This window comes from Malania oleifera, chromosome 2 (genome assembly GCF_029873635.1).
Source record: "Malania oleifera isolate guangnan ecotype guangnan chromosome 2, ASM2987363v1, whole genome shotgun sequence".
Lineage (NCBI taxonomy): Eukaryota > Viridiplantae > Streptophyta > Magnoliopsida > Santalales > Ximeniaceae > Malania > Malania oleifera.
Window position 1 is genome coordinate 104,611,936 of NC_080418.1, and position 19,598 is coordinate 104,631,533.

General features: G+C 34.8%; 1 protein-coding gene across 4 annotated transcripts; it reads right to left on the reverse strand.

The window, feature by feature from the left end:
• Window positions 1–891: 891 nt before the first annotated feature.
• On the reverse strand, window positions 892–19,592 carry LOC131149150 (uncharacterized). 4 transcript variants are annotated; one of them, XM_058099311.1, is made up of 11 exons: window positions 19,461–19,592; window positions 17,133–17,266; window positions 14,957–15,038; window positions 11,361–11,432; window positions 9,296–9,396; window positions 9,094–9,183; window positions 2,914–2,988; window positions 2,763–2,795; window positions 2,579–2,659; window positions 1,393–1,452; window positions 892–1,323 (listed from the first exon to the last, which is right to left on the reverse strand). In XM_058099311.1, the coding sequence occupies exons 1-11, from the start codon at window positions 19,513–19,515 to the stop codon at window positions 1,150–1,152; spliced, it is 957 nt and encodes a 318-aa protein (XP_057955294.1). In that variant the 5' UTR covers window positions 19,516–19,592; the 3' UTR covers window positions 892–1,149. The 4 variants fall into 4 exon arrangements, 3 of the variants coding, with proteins under 3 accessions (XP_057955294.1, XP_057955293.1, XP_057955295.1); XM_058099310.1 differs by having other exon boundaries at window positions 14,951–15,038; XM_058099312.1 differs by lacking the exons at window positions 11,361–11,432; window positions 14,957–15,038 and having other exon boundaries at window positions 9,296–9,397.
• Window positions 19,593–19,598: the final 6 nt, after the last annotated feature.

Genomic DNA, 19,598 nt, shown 5'->3' on the forward strand with positions numbered 1-19,598 from the left:
CAAAACTGTGCAGAGTGGCATTGCCTGAAGTTTTATGATTATATAAGACTGACAAATGAATGGCATGGGGCTGGCATTTTTCCAAATCATGTAGCCACATTGCCTTAAGCGTCCAAATATTCCAAACAGTCCATAAATATGCCCCTGGTGGTACACTGGGAATGGTATGATAGTTTAGAAGATGACATGAAAAATGATATTGCCTTGGGAGTTGGAATTACGAAATTCAAGACCCGCAAGCTCAAGTGATAACCTGCAGGGATATCAAGATGTAGACTCTAGGAATGGCAGTGGACAGATTCCATATAATTCATAGGAAGTTTCCCAGGGTGAATGGATAAATATGTTCACAGAAAACTAAAAGTGAGATATATATCATCAACATTGAGAGAATGAGGGGCAGGTGCAAAAAAGGTATAAGTTGCTTTGTTTTTCATGGATGTGCCATTCAAGTTGTAATATGTTTCATCTCAGAAGAAAATAAAAAGCACCATCAAAATTGTAATATGGGGAAAAAATTGTTTTAATAGTGTAAATATCTTCTCTCTTGTGTGTGTTGTGCTTGTGGCCACGGGGTGGGGTGGCGTGGGGTGGGGTGGGGGGGGGGGTGTGGGGGACTTAATATATAATATTCTTGCTATCAAATAATGATGACATCTCTGCAAAGGGGGGGGGGGGGGGACTTAATATGTAATATTATTGCTATAAAATAATGATGACATCTCTGCAATGAAATATAGCACAATTTGGTGAGGTTGTAAACAAATACAGATATGTTAAAGCTAAACATAACAGACATTGATTTCTCATGTTAGTTCAATCTCCTCTTCCCCCTTCACATGGCATCAAAGATAACAATACTTTGAAACTGGCAATGGCAAGATATAATGGCACCAAGAACCCTGATATAAATTGTGATTTATTTCAGACATGTTCTGTAAAAAAAAAAAAAATGGGTACAACAAAAAGAAATCACCATATCTTCTTCTTCTGAGAAGGGAAAAAATAAATAAATAAACCAGCCACCGTAAATCCTCCATCATTACAAACATCACCTAAACCAATTAACCCTGAAAACCATGCAGGTTCATGTAACTAACAGTCAAATAAATTGATTACAGAGTACATGTAAAAGAGAAAAAAAAAGAATCACAAATAAGAACCCGTGATATCGCGGCTTAAAGAAATCCCAACATTGTAAGTCCTATCCACTCTTGTTTTCATAGAGACTACTTTGACAGGATTTGCATCAAGATCATTTCCCTTCAAGCCTATCATTGGCTTCTCTTTTGCCTTACTGTTTTCGACAATGAATTGAAGACCCTGAAAAATAAAAAAATTGTGAGGCCATGCCACCACAGGAATGGATTATGGTTAAAAAGATAAGCTAACCTTGAGTGATCTCTCCTCTTGTGTCACTTTTGAATTATCCACTAGTTTATGACTGATGTCCTGTAAAAGTACAAAAAGGAGTAACTTACCAGATGAAAAGGAGATAGATAAGGACTCTCAGACCATCCAAATTCTCATCACTCATAATTCACAAGCAAGGATCACAATCCCAGGACTTCTCATGCTCTCAGCCATTCAGTCAATAAACATACAGAACAATGGAAACTTGAAGCTATGAGATCTTAGAGTAAAAGGCTGTTCTTATTTTGATGTTTGAAAGCATTCTATTTATTTCCAATATCCCAGTTAACTGAGGGAAAAATGGATAGTAAACCAACAAAAAATTACGAAATATTAAAAAAATAGTATTCAGAAATGTGAATCACTTGTTGAACATCATAGAAATTGAGGTACACATGTTGAACAAGTAGGGATCCTAATATATCAGAGCACGCAAAATGTAAACAAACACTGTTCAACAACCTTTTGTCGCATTTTTACATTAAAATGTTATCAATTTACGTAAAGGAGGTAAAATTGTCCATAGTTCAGCCCAATCATAGTGCAAGGCTTTCATTCCAAGTCATGTAAATTTTAAACCAGGTTACCAAGCTATGAGTTTATCCGAGGAAAGAGACAAGATACTGGAGAGAAAATGGGATCATATTCAATCTAAGCTCATCTCTTTTGATAATCCAACAAAGCCTTAATAATCCTTTAATTAGAATTATAACAACCAATTCTTCTCTTTCACTGCTGAGTGCTGACATCAACCGTCTAAAATATTATTTCATTATTGAACATGCCACATGAAATTTTTAGTTTTTCTTCTGTATATATATTGGGGACAGCTTGATGAAGATAAAATGAGAAGTCTGACATTATCCTTTCAGGTCCAGAAACTCATTGTTACATTGCAAGCTCCTCAGAATCCAGTCAAACATGCTCCTCCATTGCTAAAGGCAAAGAAAGATTTAAGTAGCCAACCCCAGGGAAATGGTCTTAGGCTTTGTTAAGTTGACATTATTTGAGTTCAAAGCTTGTGTGAGCAGAAAGCCTGAAACTGACTTGGAAATCTTTTTGATAGAAGATTCACCCATTCATTGGAAGGTTTGGAACGTTGACCAGAGTCCAGTTCATCTATAGCAATAAGGCATAAACAATGCAAATATATGAAATAAGTAACCTGATAAATTTTAGCATTTGGCCCATCTTTAATGCCTCCTCCTAGTTGGCATAGATACCAGAGACCTGAGTTTGTCATATCCTGCATGATGTTGTGAGGGGGGAGAAATAACACTTCATGAGTTTAAATGATTGCTTAGTGTAGTGGAAGGTTTTCATACATTAACAGAACAAAAAAATAGAACCTGTTTGCTTTGAAGAAGCTCAATCTTTCCTTCCTGTAGAGAAAATTGACAATTAAACAGTATAAAAATTTAAATATGGCCATAATAAGCTACAGCATGCTGGAAAACAACTCCTCCAACTCTGCCTAAAAAAAATGGTTAATCAACTCACCAATCCTGATACCATTTGATGAATTATTTCAACATCAAACCCAATTTGACAAAGATTTGACTTCACCTCCTTTACCTACAGATATGCAAGTTACCAATGTAACAATCAAAGATTAATAATAGGCAAGTGGGCAGTTGAGGAGGGGGCTGCTAAAGTATGTGCCACGGATGTAGACAATCAATTTCCAGCTAGCCCCCTTCATAATTATAAAAACACAGATAAAGATAAAAAGAAAGCTAGGAAGCATATGTACAATAACGCAAAATATGCCATCAGTGTTGCTCTGATGTAAGATGGAAGAAGAAAACAATAAATTTAAAAACAAGGGGAAACAAAGTTGGATTGAGAACTCTACTACTTCATTGATAAGGAAATGGCCATTATATAGGCTAAAAACGAACGGTTACAAGCACAAAAATAGGCACCACTAACATCATGCTACAACTAACATCATGCTAACTAACTCCTACAAACTAGGCAGAAAATAAAACACATTTGCTGTTATTAATTTATTCAACAAACCCTCCCTTAAACTGATGTTCCATACATAACATCAGTTTAATCAGACTCAAACTTTAAAGCGTCATCCCTCAGATCAAGTCCTTTGAATTACAAACACCAAGTAACTCCTTGAGCTTCAGAAATGCTGGAAATTTGAGAGACTTTGTTAGAATATCAGCAATCTAGTCTTCGCTTCTGCAGTAAACCAGATTAATAACTCCATCATTTGTGAGATCTCTCAAGAAATGATACTTCACATCTATATGCTTGTTTCGACCAATTAGAACAGGATTCTTTGAGAGCTTTATTGCTGAACTGTTATCACAGTAAATGAGAGTAGGCCCATCTTCTTTGAACTGCAGCTCTTCAAGAATCTTTTTCAGCCAAATAGCTTGACAAGCACATGCTGTTGTTGCAACAAATTCAGCTTCAGTGGTTGACAATGTGACGATTGGCTGCTTCTTTGATGACCATGAAACAGCTCCTGTTCCCAACACGAAAACATACCCAAATGTGCTTTTACGATCATAAAAAATCTCTTGCATAATCACTATCTGTAAAGCCAAACAAATCTGACTTTTCACCCTTTTAGAAGAACAACCCAAACTCCTTAGTACCTTGCAAATACCTAAGAATTCTTTTCGCAACCAAAAGATGAATCTCTATTGGACACTCCATGTATCTACTAATGACACTTACAACATGCATTATATCAAGCCTTGTTGCATTCAAATACATTAAGCTCCCCACAATCTGCTTGTAAAGAGTAATGTTAACCTTCTTTCCTCCATCATCTTTGTTTAGCTTCAAACCAAACTAAGATGGTGTATTCACAAGATTACAATCCTTCATTTTAAACCTGTCCAAGATTTCTCCCACATATTTCTTTTGAGAAATAAGAAGGTTGGTAGAAGACTACAACACTTCTATGCCAAGAAAGTAATGCATCATGCCAAGATCAAACATTTCAAATTCAGCCATCATGGATTTCTTAAAGCTTCCAAACATGGCTGTATTACTTCCAGTATAGATTAGATCATCTACATATAAGCAAACAATGAGCATTTTCCCTCCATCCTCAACTTTTATGAAAAGTGTACGTTCATAAGGACGTTTTTGAAATCCTTCCTTCAAAAAATTAGTTTCTATATGATTATACCAACCCCATGGGGCTTGTTTTAATCCATATAGAGCCTTCTTTAGTCTATACACTTTATGCTCATTTCCAGATTTCACATAACCACGAGGTTGATCGATAAATACCAGTTCCTTCAAATCTCCATGGAGGAACGCCGACTTCACGTCCAGCTGAAAGATAGGCCATGAGTTCTGAGCTGCTAATGCAATCACCAATCTGATTGTGTCATGCCTTGCAACAGGAGCAAAGACTTCTTTATAATCAACACCGCACTCTTGCTTATAGCCCAAAGCAAAATGAGTGATTTGATCTTCAGATTGATCAATTCCGGTTACCTCCCTCCTTCAAACACGATGAGAACATGATTTAGCTACTGCTTCTGGTGCTGTTGGAGTGACTTCAGAGGCTGCAGGAGTTTCATTTTGAGGATTCTCAAATGCATCAGTTGCTGGAGCAAGGTGTTGCTGCGGCTGGTTTGCTTCATCACCATCTTCTCCATCAAAACTAGTTGGAATTGGCTCTCCAACTACATTTTTGCTCCATTCCCAGATTTGATCTTCATCAAAAACAACGTCTCGACTAATAAGTATTTTCTTGTGTTAGGATTGTAAAGCTTATAAGCTTTTGACTGATCACTAACACCAAGAAAAATACATTTTTCTCCCTTGTCATCTAGCTTCTTCCTCTTTTGATCTGGAATATGGGCATATGCAACACACCCAAAAATTCTAAAGTGATCAACAGCTGGTTTTCGTCTGCTCCATGCTTCCTCTGGTGTCTTATTTTGAACAACAAGTGTGGGACTTCAATACAATATATGAATGATTTAGTTAACTACTTCATGCCAGAAGCTCTTTGGAATACATCTCCTTATTAAAAGACTTCACGCCATATTTGGAATAGTACGATTCTTCCCTTCAAAAACGCCATTTTGTTGGGCGTATAAGCAACTGTAAGCTGCCTCTTGATTCCATTAGTCTCACAGAAACTTGCAAATTCATGTGAGTTATATTCTCCACCATGATCTATGCGAAGAATTTTTATGGGACTGCCATTTCTCAACCAACACTTTATAGCTTTAAAAGGCTAGAAAGGCTTTAGAGTTCTCTTGCAAAAAATAAACCTAGCTTTTACGACTAAAATCATCAATGAAAGTAAGTATATATCTCTTACCTCCATTAGAGCATGGAGTTATTGGCCCGCAAATGTCGGAATGAACAACCTCCAGTGCATCCTTCGCCCTCCATGATTTCCCTTGTGGGAATTGATTACGGTGTTGTTTGGTAACAACGCATTCTTCACAAACTTCAGAAGGAGTTGTAATTTGAGGAAGACCTGTCACCATATTCTTCTGTTGTAAAGTCTTCAACCCACCAAAGCTAAGATGCCCATAGCAAAAATACCATATCCATTCCTTCTCTCCCAATCTTGTAGAAAGACATGAGTGAGCGGTGTCATGGAGATACAATGGAAACATTCGGTTGACTGTCATGTTGACTCGAGCTATCAAGCCCAACTTCTCATCTTCAATTTTGTAGACTCCATTTTTGATAGAGATTCCATATCCCTTTTCTTCTAGCTGACCAACACTGAGTAAGCTTGCTCTCAAATCTGGAACAAAGAGAACATTAGAAATAGTTTGAATAGAATTTTTGTTGGTTTGAATTGCTACCTTTCCCTTTTCCCATAACAGAGACTGTAGAGCCATCACTGAACTTCACAACATCACGAAAAGCTTCATCCAATTTAGAGAATACAAACTTCTCTCCACTCATATGGTTGCTGTAGCCAGTGTCTAAGTACCACAAGAATTTCTTGTGGGTTTCCTCCTTCATGCGACAAGCCATCAACAAAGACACTTCTTCTTCCTTCTGAGCAAAATTGGATTGCTTTCCACCATCTCTCCTTAGATTAGTACGACACTCTGACTTGTAGTGGCCAAACTTGTGACACTTGTAGCATTCAACTCTTGATTTGACTTGGAAGGCGTTGAATGATTGTTGTTGTTGTCATGGCCTTTTCCTCTCCTTTGAGAATCAGAATCTTCAGATTTCTGATTTGAGTGTCTACCATCATTGCCACCTCTGCCTCTTCCATGTCCATGACCTCCTCCTTTTGATGCCGAGGCTTGTAACGCTTGCTCCTCCTTGTCTTACCGATTCATTTTCTGCTCATGAACCAACAAAGAACTCTGCAATTCATCAATGGACATGCTGTCAGTGTCTTTAGATTCCTCAATCGAACAAACAACATAGTTGAATTTCAGACAGTACAAACTTCTCTCCACTCATATGGTTGCTGTAGCCAGTGTCTAAGTACCGCAAGAATTTCTTGTGGGTTTCCTCCTTCACGCGACAAGCCATCAACAAAGACACTTCTTCTTCCTTCTGAGAAAAATTGGATTGCTTTCCACCATCTCTCCTTAGATTAGTACGACACTCTGACTTGTAGTGGCCAAACTTGTGACACTTGTAGCATTCAACTCTCGATTTGTCTGCTGACTTTGACTTGGAAGCCGTTGAATGATTGTTGTTGTTGTCATGGCCTTTTCCTCTCCCTTGAGAATCAAAATCTTCAGATTTCTGATTTGAGTGTCTACCATCATTGCCACCTCTGCCTCTTCCATGTCCATGACCTCCTCCTTTTGATGCCGAGGCTTGTAACGCTTGCTCCTCCTTGTCTTACCGATTCATTTTTTGCTCATGAACCAACAAAGAACTCTGCAATTCATCAATGGACATGCTGTCAGTGTCTTTAGATTCCTCAATCGAACAAACAACATAGTTGAATTTTGTTGTCATCGAACAAAGAATCTTCTCAATGATTGTGACATTTGTCATTTGGTCGCCATGGATTCTCATCTTATTTGCGATTGCCATTGTCCTGGAGAAGTAATCTATCACCGATTCTCCAGACTTTCATGTGTAAAGTTGCAAAATCGCCTCGAAGTGCTTGCAGCTGTGCCCTCTTTGCCTTTGCTGTCCCCTCATACTTCTTCTTCATAGAGTCCCAGATCTGCTTGGAAGTTTCTTTACAAAGAATGGTTTCCAGGATGGAACGATCAATTTCCTGGAAGAGATAATTCTTTGCTTTGAGATCCTTCAACTTCTGCCCTGCAAGCTCCACCTTCTGTGTATCTATCAGCACAACACCAGCTACTGGTTCTGCTACTCCAGAAACAACAACTGTCCAATATTCTTTGGATCTCAAAAAAATTTCCATAAGCATGCTCCAATGGTCATAGTGACCATCAAAGTGTGGAATGGATGGCTGCACAAAAGTTTCAAAAGTCATTGTGGAACTCTAACTTGGCTCTGACACCATTGATGTAAAATGGAAGAAGAAAACGATAAATTTAAAATTAAGGGGAAACAAAGTTGGATTGAAAACTCTACTACTTCATTGATAAGAAAATGACCATTATATAGGCTAAAAACAAACGGTTACAAACACAAAAATAGGCACCACTAACATCATGCTAACTAACTCGTACAAACTAGGCAAAAAATAAAACACATTTGTTGCTATTAATTTATTCAACATGCTCTTCCCTAGAATTGATTGATTGCAAAACCCAGATTCACTAGGTATTTGTCATTCAACTTTAGGCTTTTCTATCCTTCATAGAATCAGAATTCTCAAAATTACCCAAACTACGATCTGAATATTTAGAAATCTTCGCATCACTTTCTCCTTCAACTAAATTAACACACACATTGATCACTAAATTCAAGCCATTCTTTATTGAATCTTTATAGTCAATAAAAGTCATGCTTTTAGAAAACTTGAAGAAAATTAAGAAAGGGAAGTTTCTAACATTTTAGGGTGTGAGGAAGTGTGGTCCCCTTCTTCATTTAAATATTCTGCACAGCACATATGTAAGGGGAGGAATGTATCTCAGTACAATTGAAACTTTCATAGACAATAGACAGTGTTGAGAAAGTAATCCAATTAGTAAAAGTCTTCCTTACATATAAACACATATTGAGAACATGATATAAGTATTGATTAAATAGTTTATGTTTATATTTTATGCTTGATTGATGAGAATTCCAGTGTATTTCTCTGAACTTCTAGAAAATTTAAGTCAATAAGTAATACCAAACAAAAGATATTAATATCCAGGACATCATAGTGCTGTAATGCTCTAAAGAAAGAGGCAACATGAATCAGTCCTAATGCTTCTAGAAAACTTAAGTCAAGAAGTATACCTAGTAAAAAATATTAATATCCAGGACATCTTAGTGATGCAATGCTCTAAAGAAAGTAAGAGGCAACATGAATCAGTCCTAGTAATTCCATCTAAGGGAAGCAATCCCCTGACTAAAAGCAAAGGCAGGATGCATCAGTCCAAGGCAAGATTCATCAGTACTAAGACTCCTAACCCTTCAACTAAAGGCAAGATTCATTAGTCCTAACCCTTCAACTAAGGTAAAGTAGGACAAAACCATTTCAAACACAAGACTGGATCCTCTCACTAAAGTAAATGGCAAACTCCTTGTCTTAAAGATCTTGTTCAAGAACAGAATGGTGTTCCCTACATCATTTGCAATGAGCTCAGAAGTTTCTTTCTGCCTCTCCAGCTTCCAATCCAAGTTCTCCAGCCTCCTTGTCAGATGTCTCTTTGTTGACTGCAGATATTTTAACATAAATCAGAATCAGTGGTGTTGCAAATACCATACATGGCATGAATAGTAATGAAATTAACTGACTACATAAGAACATAAGAATCATCATACTCACTGCCAGTGTTTCAGTTACATTCTCCAACTGTTTTGACACAGTTACAACAGCATTTTCCATATTATGCTTTGTAACAAACATAACATCGGAAATCGACCATCCCTGCACAATAAAAGAAAAACTCTTTAAAACTGCATGCACAAATCGATAGATCAACATACATCTCAATTCACAAGGGTGTGCAGTATTGGGGTATTCAATTTGTGAGGATCTGAATGAGAAGGAGAAGAATCATCTTATCCTGGTGTTAAACTTGCGTGGTTCTTTCCTCACATCTTTGTGGAGGAACGGAAGCTAGATTATGGGTCCCTTGGGAAACTTTTCTAGCAAGTCCTTTTTTATTTTTTCATTTGACTCATGCTTCTTGTGCTAATCTTTTCCTTCTAAATTCCTTTATTTGGAAAAGCTAAAGGCCCACTCAGTTGTGAAGATAGTTCTATTTTCTATTTTAGTTTTCCATGGAATTCCAAAAGAAATCCACCTTAATTTCAGGTTTCGAGAATTTGTGTAAAAAAAAAAGGAAAATATCTGTTTATTGTTCTCCATATTTCCTAAACAAATGTTGGAAACTAGAAAATAAGGTGGAATTTATTTTCTAATTCTTTGGAAACTGAATATGGAAAATGAAATTGTTTTCCACAGCTGAAGAGCCCCTAAGGTTCCCTGAAAAAATAAAGGCTTTCACTTGGATTGCAATACTGAATAAAGCCGATACTAGGGACTAGCTTTTGAGAAGGCCAAATAAGGCACTATAACCAGATATCTGTGTCTTTTGTCATAGAAGTGTGGGGTTTCCTACCATGGTCTTAAATTTCCACAAAATTGCCAAAATTTCCACTTTCCATCACCCTCTAAATCGAAATGGAAATTGATTTATGTCTTGCAAAATTTTGTCGAAATTTTAATAGATCATTTGAAATTTATCAAGATCTTGAAATGTTACATGTCGAAATTTTAACTACAGAATGAAATTTACTTCAAATTCAAATGTGAGATTTAGATGCAAAGTGAAATTTCTATCTTAATTTATCCTTTTTTTTTTCATTTAAACAAAAGATTATTACAAGGGCTTTTGAAATTATATGAAAAAAATTAAACTTAGCTATTACAAATTAGCAACAACAATTTATTTAATCATTCAAGTCTAAATTATCTTTATTTGTATAATAAATAATACTCCATTGATTTATAAATTTTATTATATTAATTGGATATATTTAATATGCATTATATTATGAATATGTTTAATACACATGTTAAATTACAACTATGGCACCTTATACACAACATTGATGTATTTAATTTATAATATATTAATCCTAAAGCTTACAATATTATGTCTATTAACTATTTCAAAAGTTTCATGAAAGAATTCAATGCTTTACTACTAATTTTCCATCATTTTTTAAAATCAAAATTATCATCAAAATCAATATTTTCGTTGAAATTTCCATACTTTTGGAGCTTCGATTTTAGTCAAAATCAAAATTTGAGGCTTTGGCTCCTACTCTCCTTTTTCATGTAGTACGTGGAATAATTTTTTTGAGTTTTTTTATGAGAATTGGGTCTGCCCTGTTCCTTCAGATGACCTTGGTAATGTTCATGTTAAGGGTTTTGAGAAGGAGAATGAGAGGAACATTCATTGGAGAGGTATGATTTTTGCAATTATTTGGTACATTTGGTGGGAGAGGAATGCTAGAATTTTCAAGGGTATGTCTACTTCTTATATGTTGGTTTGGAGCAGAGTGATTTTTCTTGCATGGCTTTGGTGCTCTTCAAATGACTTTTATTAAGGTCCCTCCTCAACCAATATGCAGCGAATTGGAATGTGTTTGCTTTATTAACGTTATTTTGTGGATTTTTTTTTTGTTTTACTGTTTCCTTGAGTGGGCAAGGATGCCTTGTCCTCCATTTTGTATCTTCTTTTTTCTCTAGTGAAATTCTTTGTTTAATTTTAGAAGAAAAAAAAAAAAATCAGCATGTACAGACATGTTTAAAAGAGACAAAAAAAAAAAACATTCATAACAGCAAAGATAGGTTTCTAGATTCATGGGTAAAATTCTTTCCTTCCACCACATGTAACAGTACCCCATTGCTCCAAGTGCAGCAGCTGGCATTATGTAAGAGGCATAACTCCCTGCGTGCACAAGAAAATAAGTGAGTATCTCTGCATCATTAAACTTGTCTAACACTATATATATATATCAAACAGAGCTGAGGATAACACAGCTAAACAGCCACGTTGCATTTTAAACATTAAAACATTATTCTTGATTCTTGATTCGTTCCCCATGGCAAGTGAATTCAATCCACAGAGGAAGTTCCATGATTTTGGATGTTAGACATTTTTTTATTAATGTGCTCAAAAAGTAACATTTGAAAACAAAAATCCAAAAAAAAAAAAAAAATCAAAAAACCAAATACCAGCAACATTAAGGGTCTGTTTAGTTTTGGAAAATAGTTTTCATTTTCCATTTTAGTTTTCTAAAAAATTACAAAAAAATAAAAGCTAATTTTTCATTTTCACAAGATTTGTATGAAATAAATGAACAGCAATAAATTGTTTTGCCACCATTTTCTTGTTGAAATTAGTTTTATTTTTCATTTCTAATATTTCAAATAATTACAAAAATGCCACCTTGTTTTCCAATTTTCCATATTTACATAGAAAAGTTGGAAAACATCTCATTATTTTTCTAGATTTCTATCTCTTACTTTGTATCTAGGAGCATGAAATTCGAATCTTGAACTTTAATTTGTGTGAATTATGTACAAAGTTTTTTCTAAATCCACATAAATCCAAATTCAAACCCCAAAATTCATGATTTCAAATATTATGTTACATAAAATTATTTTTCTAGATTTCTATCTCTTACTTTGTATCTAGGAGCATGAAATTCGAATCTTGAACTTTAATTTGTGTGAATTATGTAGAAAGTTTCTTCTAAATCCACATAAATCCAAATTCAAACCCCAAAATTCATGATTTCAAATATTATGTTACATAAAATTATTTTTCTAGATTTCTATCTCTTACTTTGTATCTAGGAGCATGAAATTCGAATCTTGAACTTTAATTTGTGTGAATTATGTAGAAAGTTTCTTCTAAATCCACATAAATCCAAATTCAAACCCCAAAATTCATGATTTCAAATATTATGTTACATAAAATTCGGGAAATTCAAAAACAAGTTGTTTTTTCTTTTTTCTTTTTTATCATTATTTTGAAATCTAAAAATAAAAAGTAAAGAACTGTTTTGCATATGTAAACAAACTCTTTATTATCAACCTTTTTAATATGAATATTGAAAAATTTAAAAATAAGCCAAAATTTTAGGGTTCTATGGAAAACTAAAAATTGGAAAATGGAAAATGTTTTCCACAACTAAATAGGCCCTAATATTTTTATAAAACTAATACAAATTAAAAAAAATTATTGAAAAAATGCTCATTTTTGTCCTTGATCAACTAGCAATTAAAAATATATTTAAATAATAATAAAAATAAAAAATACAAATTAGAAAGTATTATAATAAAAGTAGAATTTATCATAATTATTTACCTCTTTAGTGCTACAAGAACAATTTTATTGTACATAAAAAATTTGGAAAAAGGTAAAAACATTTTTAAATAACTTTTTAAACTTTACAGATTTTTTTTATTTATTTCAAGTACATTTTAAATTCAGTCATTTTATTTTAGTTTTGATTAAATATTATGTATAAAATGAATGATTTATTTCACAAAAGTTAATTCTGCAAATTGAAGCATTCTGGAAACTAGTTGCTAAAACAATTGAAAATTATAAAATCTGGTTTCAGTTTAAAAAAAAAATAGCTGAAAACCAATAAAACAAACAAAAATTTGGCAATGTAAACAAACACATTGTCATAATCTGTTTCTTCACTGGAGAGAAATGAAACAAAATGGCAACAAAAATTTGGCAATGTAAACAAAGGCATCATTATATGTTTCTTCACTGTAGAGAAACAAAAACAGAAAACAAAAATGATACAGCAAACCCTAACTTCATTTAAGATGAAGGTCAGTGTATCTTTCTCTCTCAAATGATAGAATGGTCATCAGTGCTACAACTGAAGGATGCTGTAAGGCCTTGATAGGAATCCATCAAAAGTAAAAACCTTTTTTCACATTTTATCTTGATGCATGCAGATGCCCAAGGCATAATCATAATCAGACTGAAAACAGGATTCCGCTAAAAAGCTTACACATTCTTGGTCGATTGTGATTGAAGAAATACTCACCTATAGTTTGCTATTCATTGAGATAGCATGTACTTGAACACTAATGAATATTTCTTTTGAAAGTTAATATTTCATTGGTTCAAATTTGTATAGGCCTGCAAACTCAGATCCGCTATTCTGAGTGAGAAGGCTTAGTTAAAATGAAAGCAAAGGTGGATATGAATATAGGACTCTCCACTCTCCAGGCTTCTCTCATTCACTGACATTTAGGGACATGAAATTGAGCGGGTAAACACAAGTCCATGGTTCACATTTAGATAAAAGCCTGGAACTTACCTACTTATGGGACTTATTAGAAAAGTAGAAATTAGAAAATGCTACATCATAAAAGAAAAGGTACATTGTCCATTGAAGGAGTACAAATCAAAAGCAGTTGTCCTCACCCAAAACCAATTATACACTTCACTTTTACAAAAAAAGGAATTATGTTATTTGCAAATCTACTAAATAAATAGAAAGCAGAAAGATTTCCCTCAATCAAGCTTGAGTGAGGTGAAGAAGGAACATTTTGTGGCTTCAACTCTTGCATAGAGTTAACTATCAATAGCATGAGTTATAAAGGAATTCCTTGCAAGCAAGCGGTTATTGTTAGATGATGACCTTACCTAAAAGTTTAAATTGTTAGGTTGTTGGCCAACCAATATATCAAGCTTTAACAACTGTCAAGGTTTCCAAAGGAACTAAACAGTCTTGGTATTCTACCATTCCCAGATAATACAATATGCATTCCAATGGTTGGGCACCTTGCCAACTTGTAGGCAACCAAGGATTGATCTCTGCTTTGAACTTTTGTAGTATATAATGCCGAGTTCCATTTCAAAGATCAATTCTTGGAATGGGTGGTCGTATCTATGCCAGAACTACCATCATCTCTCTAAATGCAGAAATGTCTCCATTGCTAGCCTCTTTGCCTCAATTTCCCCTTGCCTAAAAATGGAATTTCAGTTTTCAACTCAAAGAAAATAAAGCACAAATGTTAAATTTTATAAAAATGCATAGCCTTTAAAAAAAGAAAAAGGAAAAAAAGAAGAAGAAGAAAGAACTTCTGCTTAACCTCTTTGCAATTCATAAAGGTATCATCTCAAACCCAAATGTAATGTTTTGAAATCAATCGGCCCTCATCATTCGGTCTTGCACAGATTTTTCATAGTGATTGGTCATTAAAAGGTCCCCTCGTGTAAAAGTCATTTCCTAAACTTGTTCATGAAAATATGAACATTACAAACATGCTTTCATGCTTGAAACACATCTTCCTCAAAAAAAAAAAAATACAAAAAGATTCATTTGAAGCTAATCAGTTCATGTGTATGTCTGCATTTGTCTGCATGCATATGTAAAGACATAAATATAAAATAAAGAAAAGGAACCCACAAGAAGGTTTGATAGATACATATACCATTTGAAGCAGAATTTCCATTGAATATGGTCACAGGATTAGACAAGGTTAGCTCCCTAATCTCTTGGGCCAATTTCCGAATCTAAAAAGCACAAAAACCAATAAATTAAGCCAAGATAACCTTCATAAAATGATAGGTAACAACTAAGTATTCTTCAAAATTTGGTTGGTATGTTGATGGCTCTTTTTATAATTCCATAAACTGTTGGGCTTTTGTGGAGCCAAGTTGCATTAAATTTGGATGATGACCCGACCTTTCTTTAATGAGAGATTTCTATCCATAAACTGTTGGGCTTTTGGGCCTGTTTTGTAGTCCATTCGGAACCTTGTGCGTAACATTTAAAATGATTGTTTTTGGGTGATTAGGGTAAGCGGTTGCACTTTGCGAGAGAGTGAGAGAGAGAGCATTGTACCGCCGCATTCTCTGTATTTTTCTTCCTGATAATAGTGAAACCTTTGCAACGCCGTGGACGTAGGCAAATTTGCCAAACCACGTAAATACTGTCTTGTGGGTGTGATTGATTTTTCTTTGGCGTGTAATATTTCTCTATTTTGTTTCTCACAGGTTTCGGGAATTTGTTGTCAATTCCCAACATAAACTGGTCATTCTTATTCTAAGATTAAATAATGAATTTATTCTTTATTTTAGGTAGGGTCTGTTTGGATCAAAGATTTAGTCTGGGGAAAGGAAATAAGAAGGAAATTCATTTTCCATTGTATTTTTGCTCTATGTCAAATACTACTAAAAATGAAAATTCATTTTACTGAGTAAAAGTAAAGAAAAAACAATGTTAATGATGTGTAAAACCAAATTTTTGTTCGTTAATTTGATAACATTTATAGCCAAACATGACAATGTGGATTCCTTCATATTTTCTCTTCCTTTCCTAATAGGATTGCCAAACCAATTGGGTTTTCTATTTAATGTGTTAGGATTTCCAAATCAATTAGGATTTTTATTTAATGTTATGATTCCCATATCAATTAGAATTTCTATTTAATGTGTCAGGATTCCAAATCAATTAGGATTGAATCCATTAACAACTTGGATTGGGATTTTTTACGTGTTCCTACTAGAAGTAGGAATCCTACCCTATATATATATATATTAATATACATATTTATGTATGTATGTAAGTATGTATACCTATGGGGCTTTTTTCATTCAAGCAATAACATAATTCAGAGCCTTTGGCAAAGTTGGAGCCAAACTCCCTTGAACAAACCAACCCTATTTTTTTTTTCCATCCTTTCTATTTCCCCAATTTCCTATGACAATAGGCTAGGTTCTTACCCTTCCCTATTGTTTTCCAAGTTACAAACAGGCCATAATGAAATACTAAATGTCAATGTAGTCAAACATTGAGAAATGAGAACAATACTGACCTGCTTTAAAGATCACTGAAATATCCTTTGGAACATCTACTTCATTCAGAATATTGGCCTCAATTGTTCAATTGAACAATTATTAAAAATTAGAATACTCAGAAATGCTATAAGATACTTAATACAGAAAAGGATAACCTTAATTCGTAAATTCTTATAGACTATAGTATTGAAACACACTATGATTAGTTCAGTTAGGTGCCTGAGCAGCCATCCACAGACTATGTTTTTAATCTTCTCTATCTTTTTTCCTTAACATCTTTAGAAGCATCAACTAAGGTTCTTCCTTCTTTTAGTCTTCAAAAACTATATAAAATTATTTTGAAATCAAAGTTCAGAAAAACTTGAACTCAACTGGTCATGAGAGCTGCAAACTAGAATCATAACCCCAGTAACTACTAGGTTCCAATATTTTTCCAACAATCCATGCTGACATGACATCCCAGTTAAATTTTTCAGGCATTTAGAATAAATGTTAACCCCTTTATTCCCTATTCATTATATTTCCATCTTCATGGTGAAATGTCAATTGAATGACTAGTAAATCTTTTCAGCTTACCATGAGCAACAAACTAGATTTCTCTTAGATCTTGAAAATCATTAATTACTTACTTCTCTTTGGTATATATCGTATCGTTTTCTTAAAACAGAGTTGTTTGAATCTGATGACTGCATCGTCAAAGCTTTTTTGGGGTTGGGTGGGTGGTGCCCTGGTGTGGTTGGAGAGAATTAAAATGTAATATCTTTGCTGGTGAACTAGATATAAACGACATTAAGGAATGTATAATACCTGAGCTGCAAGAAGAACACTGTCATACTTATTAGCTGAGATCTCAACTTCATTCACACCCTTCAATAATTCCTGAAGTTGCAAAATGACATCAGACAATCTTCCACTCCTCAAAATAACTGAACCAGTCAAACCTAAATCACAGGAAAAAAAAAGATAAATACAAACATTAACAGAAGGCAAAGAAAAATATTTATCACTAAAGTCCAATTCACACGAATCCTTAAGGAGAAAATGTAAGAGGGAGATCTTGCAAAACCAAAAGGAAAAAAAAAAAAAAGGCAAGAAATCAACTAAGTGCGGAGAAGTCGATGAGATGGATTTTATGGACAAGGAAAATTGCATATAATTACACACATAATTGGCTTAGGGATGACTATCAAATGAGTTACACCATATAGAATATGGGAATATATATATATATATATATATATATATATATGAGAATGCAAAAATAATAGTGCTATTAATTGTATGGGATGCACTACCGCTGAAATGACATGTTAACATGCATGCTTGACCACAAATGCATGTAAAAATAATACTAACAAGAAGCAGAAAAACATGTCACATAAAGCCATTTGCTAACGACTGCCATCCTTAAAAATAAATTATATATATATATATATATATAGAAATGGAAGAGAAAGCATATAATGTCGGGATTGAAGGCTAATAATTTTTATCATAAGACTATTTTTTAACCAAAATTTATTTGAAAATCGATTAAGCTGGTCTAGTTTTTACCAGTTTAACTGAGTTTGACAAAACCAAATTTTAGAATTTAAACTAGACTGGTTTCAGATTCACTTCCTGACTGGACCAGTTTGGTTTGCGTTCAAACCTAAAATAAGACTTGAATTCAAGCCAAAGGTGCTAGCCTAGCCATAATGTTTATTGCATTTTGCCCTACCATCACATAAATCCAATGTGAACCCATAAATTTTGGAACCAGCGCCTTAACCTGGCATACTGATCACATTTTTTCATACCATCTCACAAAATCCAGTACAAACCCATAGGACTTGGAACCAGCACTATAACACAGCATCTTCATCACATTGTTTTTTGCCCGCTATCTCATAAGTCCAGTAAGAACACGTAAGATTTGGAACCATCTGCAAAGTGTTGGTTATATTGAGATCAGCAACCATAAAATGAAATATTGTTTTGTAATAATATTTTCTATTCCAGTTGCCAGGGAGAATGAACAATTTAGGCTCCTACCTAAGCAGCTGAGGAGGCAAAATATGAGCTCCTATCCGAACCCAGGGTCCAGAGTAGCTCCAGTGTTGAATGCTGACGAGCCCTGATCAGCATCTCCTCTATACACCTAAGCACCTAAGGGGCAGCACAGCCAAGTACATAAGTCACCACTAGCTTTGCAATCTGCGGTCACACAGCAGCTCAATGCTAAGAGATAGGGGCTATTGGGCATTTAAGATCTGAACCAGAGGACTAACACAGTCACCTTTGGGCCTCATGCACCTGCTCTAAAGACCAACCCAGTGAACCCACTCAAAACCTCTAGACTCAGACACAATAAGAAGCTTGTGGAAGCTGTGTGTCATGAGGGAATTTATAGTTAGCTAACTTAATGATTAACTCAACCAGCTTCACCAGATGATTTAGCATCCCCGGCAGTGGTCCTTACAAATCCCCCCAGAACAAACCAATCGCCTGAACTCAGAGAAGGTACAATCACAGTAACACATTTTCACCTTGCATTACAAATTTCTCCTCTAACTAAAGGATCAGAGATGTCTCTCCCCTGGAGGAGACTCGGGACCACTCAAGTCGTTTCTCTTGATAGTGAAGTGTAGGACCTGATCATGAGCGCGACAAAAGGTTTCATGAAGCAACACAAGGTCCCCTCTGAGACGCAATAGATGGGACACAAAGAAGATTAACACAGTTCTTGCGCGGGATGAAAGACAAATCAAGAAATGATCCAAAATTTTCACATTCTTAATTCCTGGCTAATTTTTACCCAAATCCCACTTTGAGAGATCACAAAACAGAAATTTTAATGCGAAAAAAATGAAATTAAAAGTTAAGATGCACATGTAATTATTAACTCAAAGCTCCAGTTTATTCGTAGACAAGAGGACGCACATCTTATTGAGCAACTTGTGTTACCCAATCCCTGATATAGCGCAGCGATGTCTTCAGCCACAAATTAGAACACCACAACAATCCATCCAGAGATTCATAGCAAATAACAAATCATCCATTCTTGTGTTTATTAAAATCTACCGAGAAGATCAAACGATAAAAGATAAAATTCGACGACAGATAAAGAGAGAGAGAGAGAGAGAGAGAGAGGACCTGCACCGACGAGGATTAGAACTTTGGAGGTGGAAACTCCGGTCTGCATCGCCATTTCGGATGCACGTCACAGTCGTCTGTCGTAACTCCTAAGCGAGAATCCTTTAATCAAGACTCAAAGAAAGGCGCCAGGTTGAC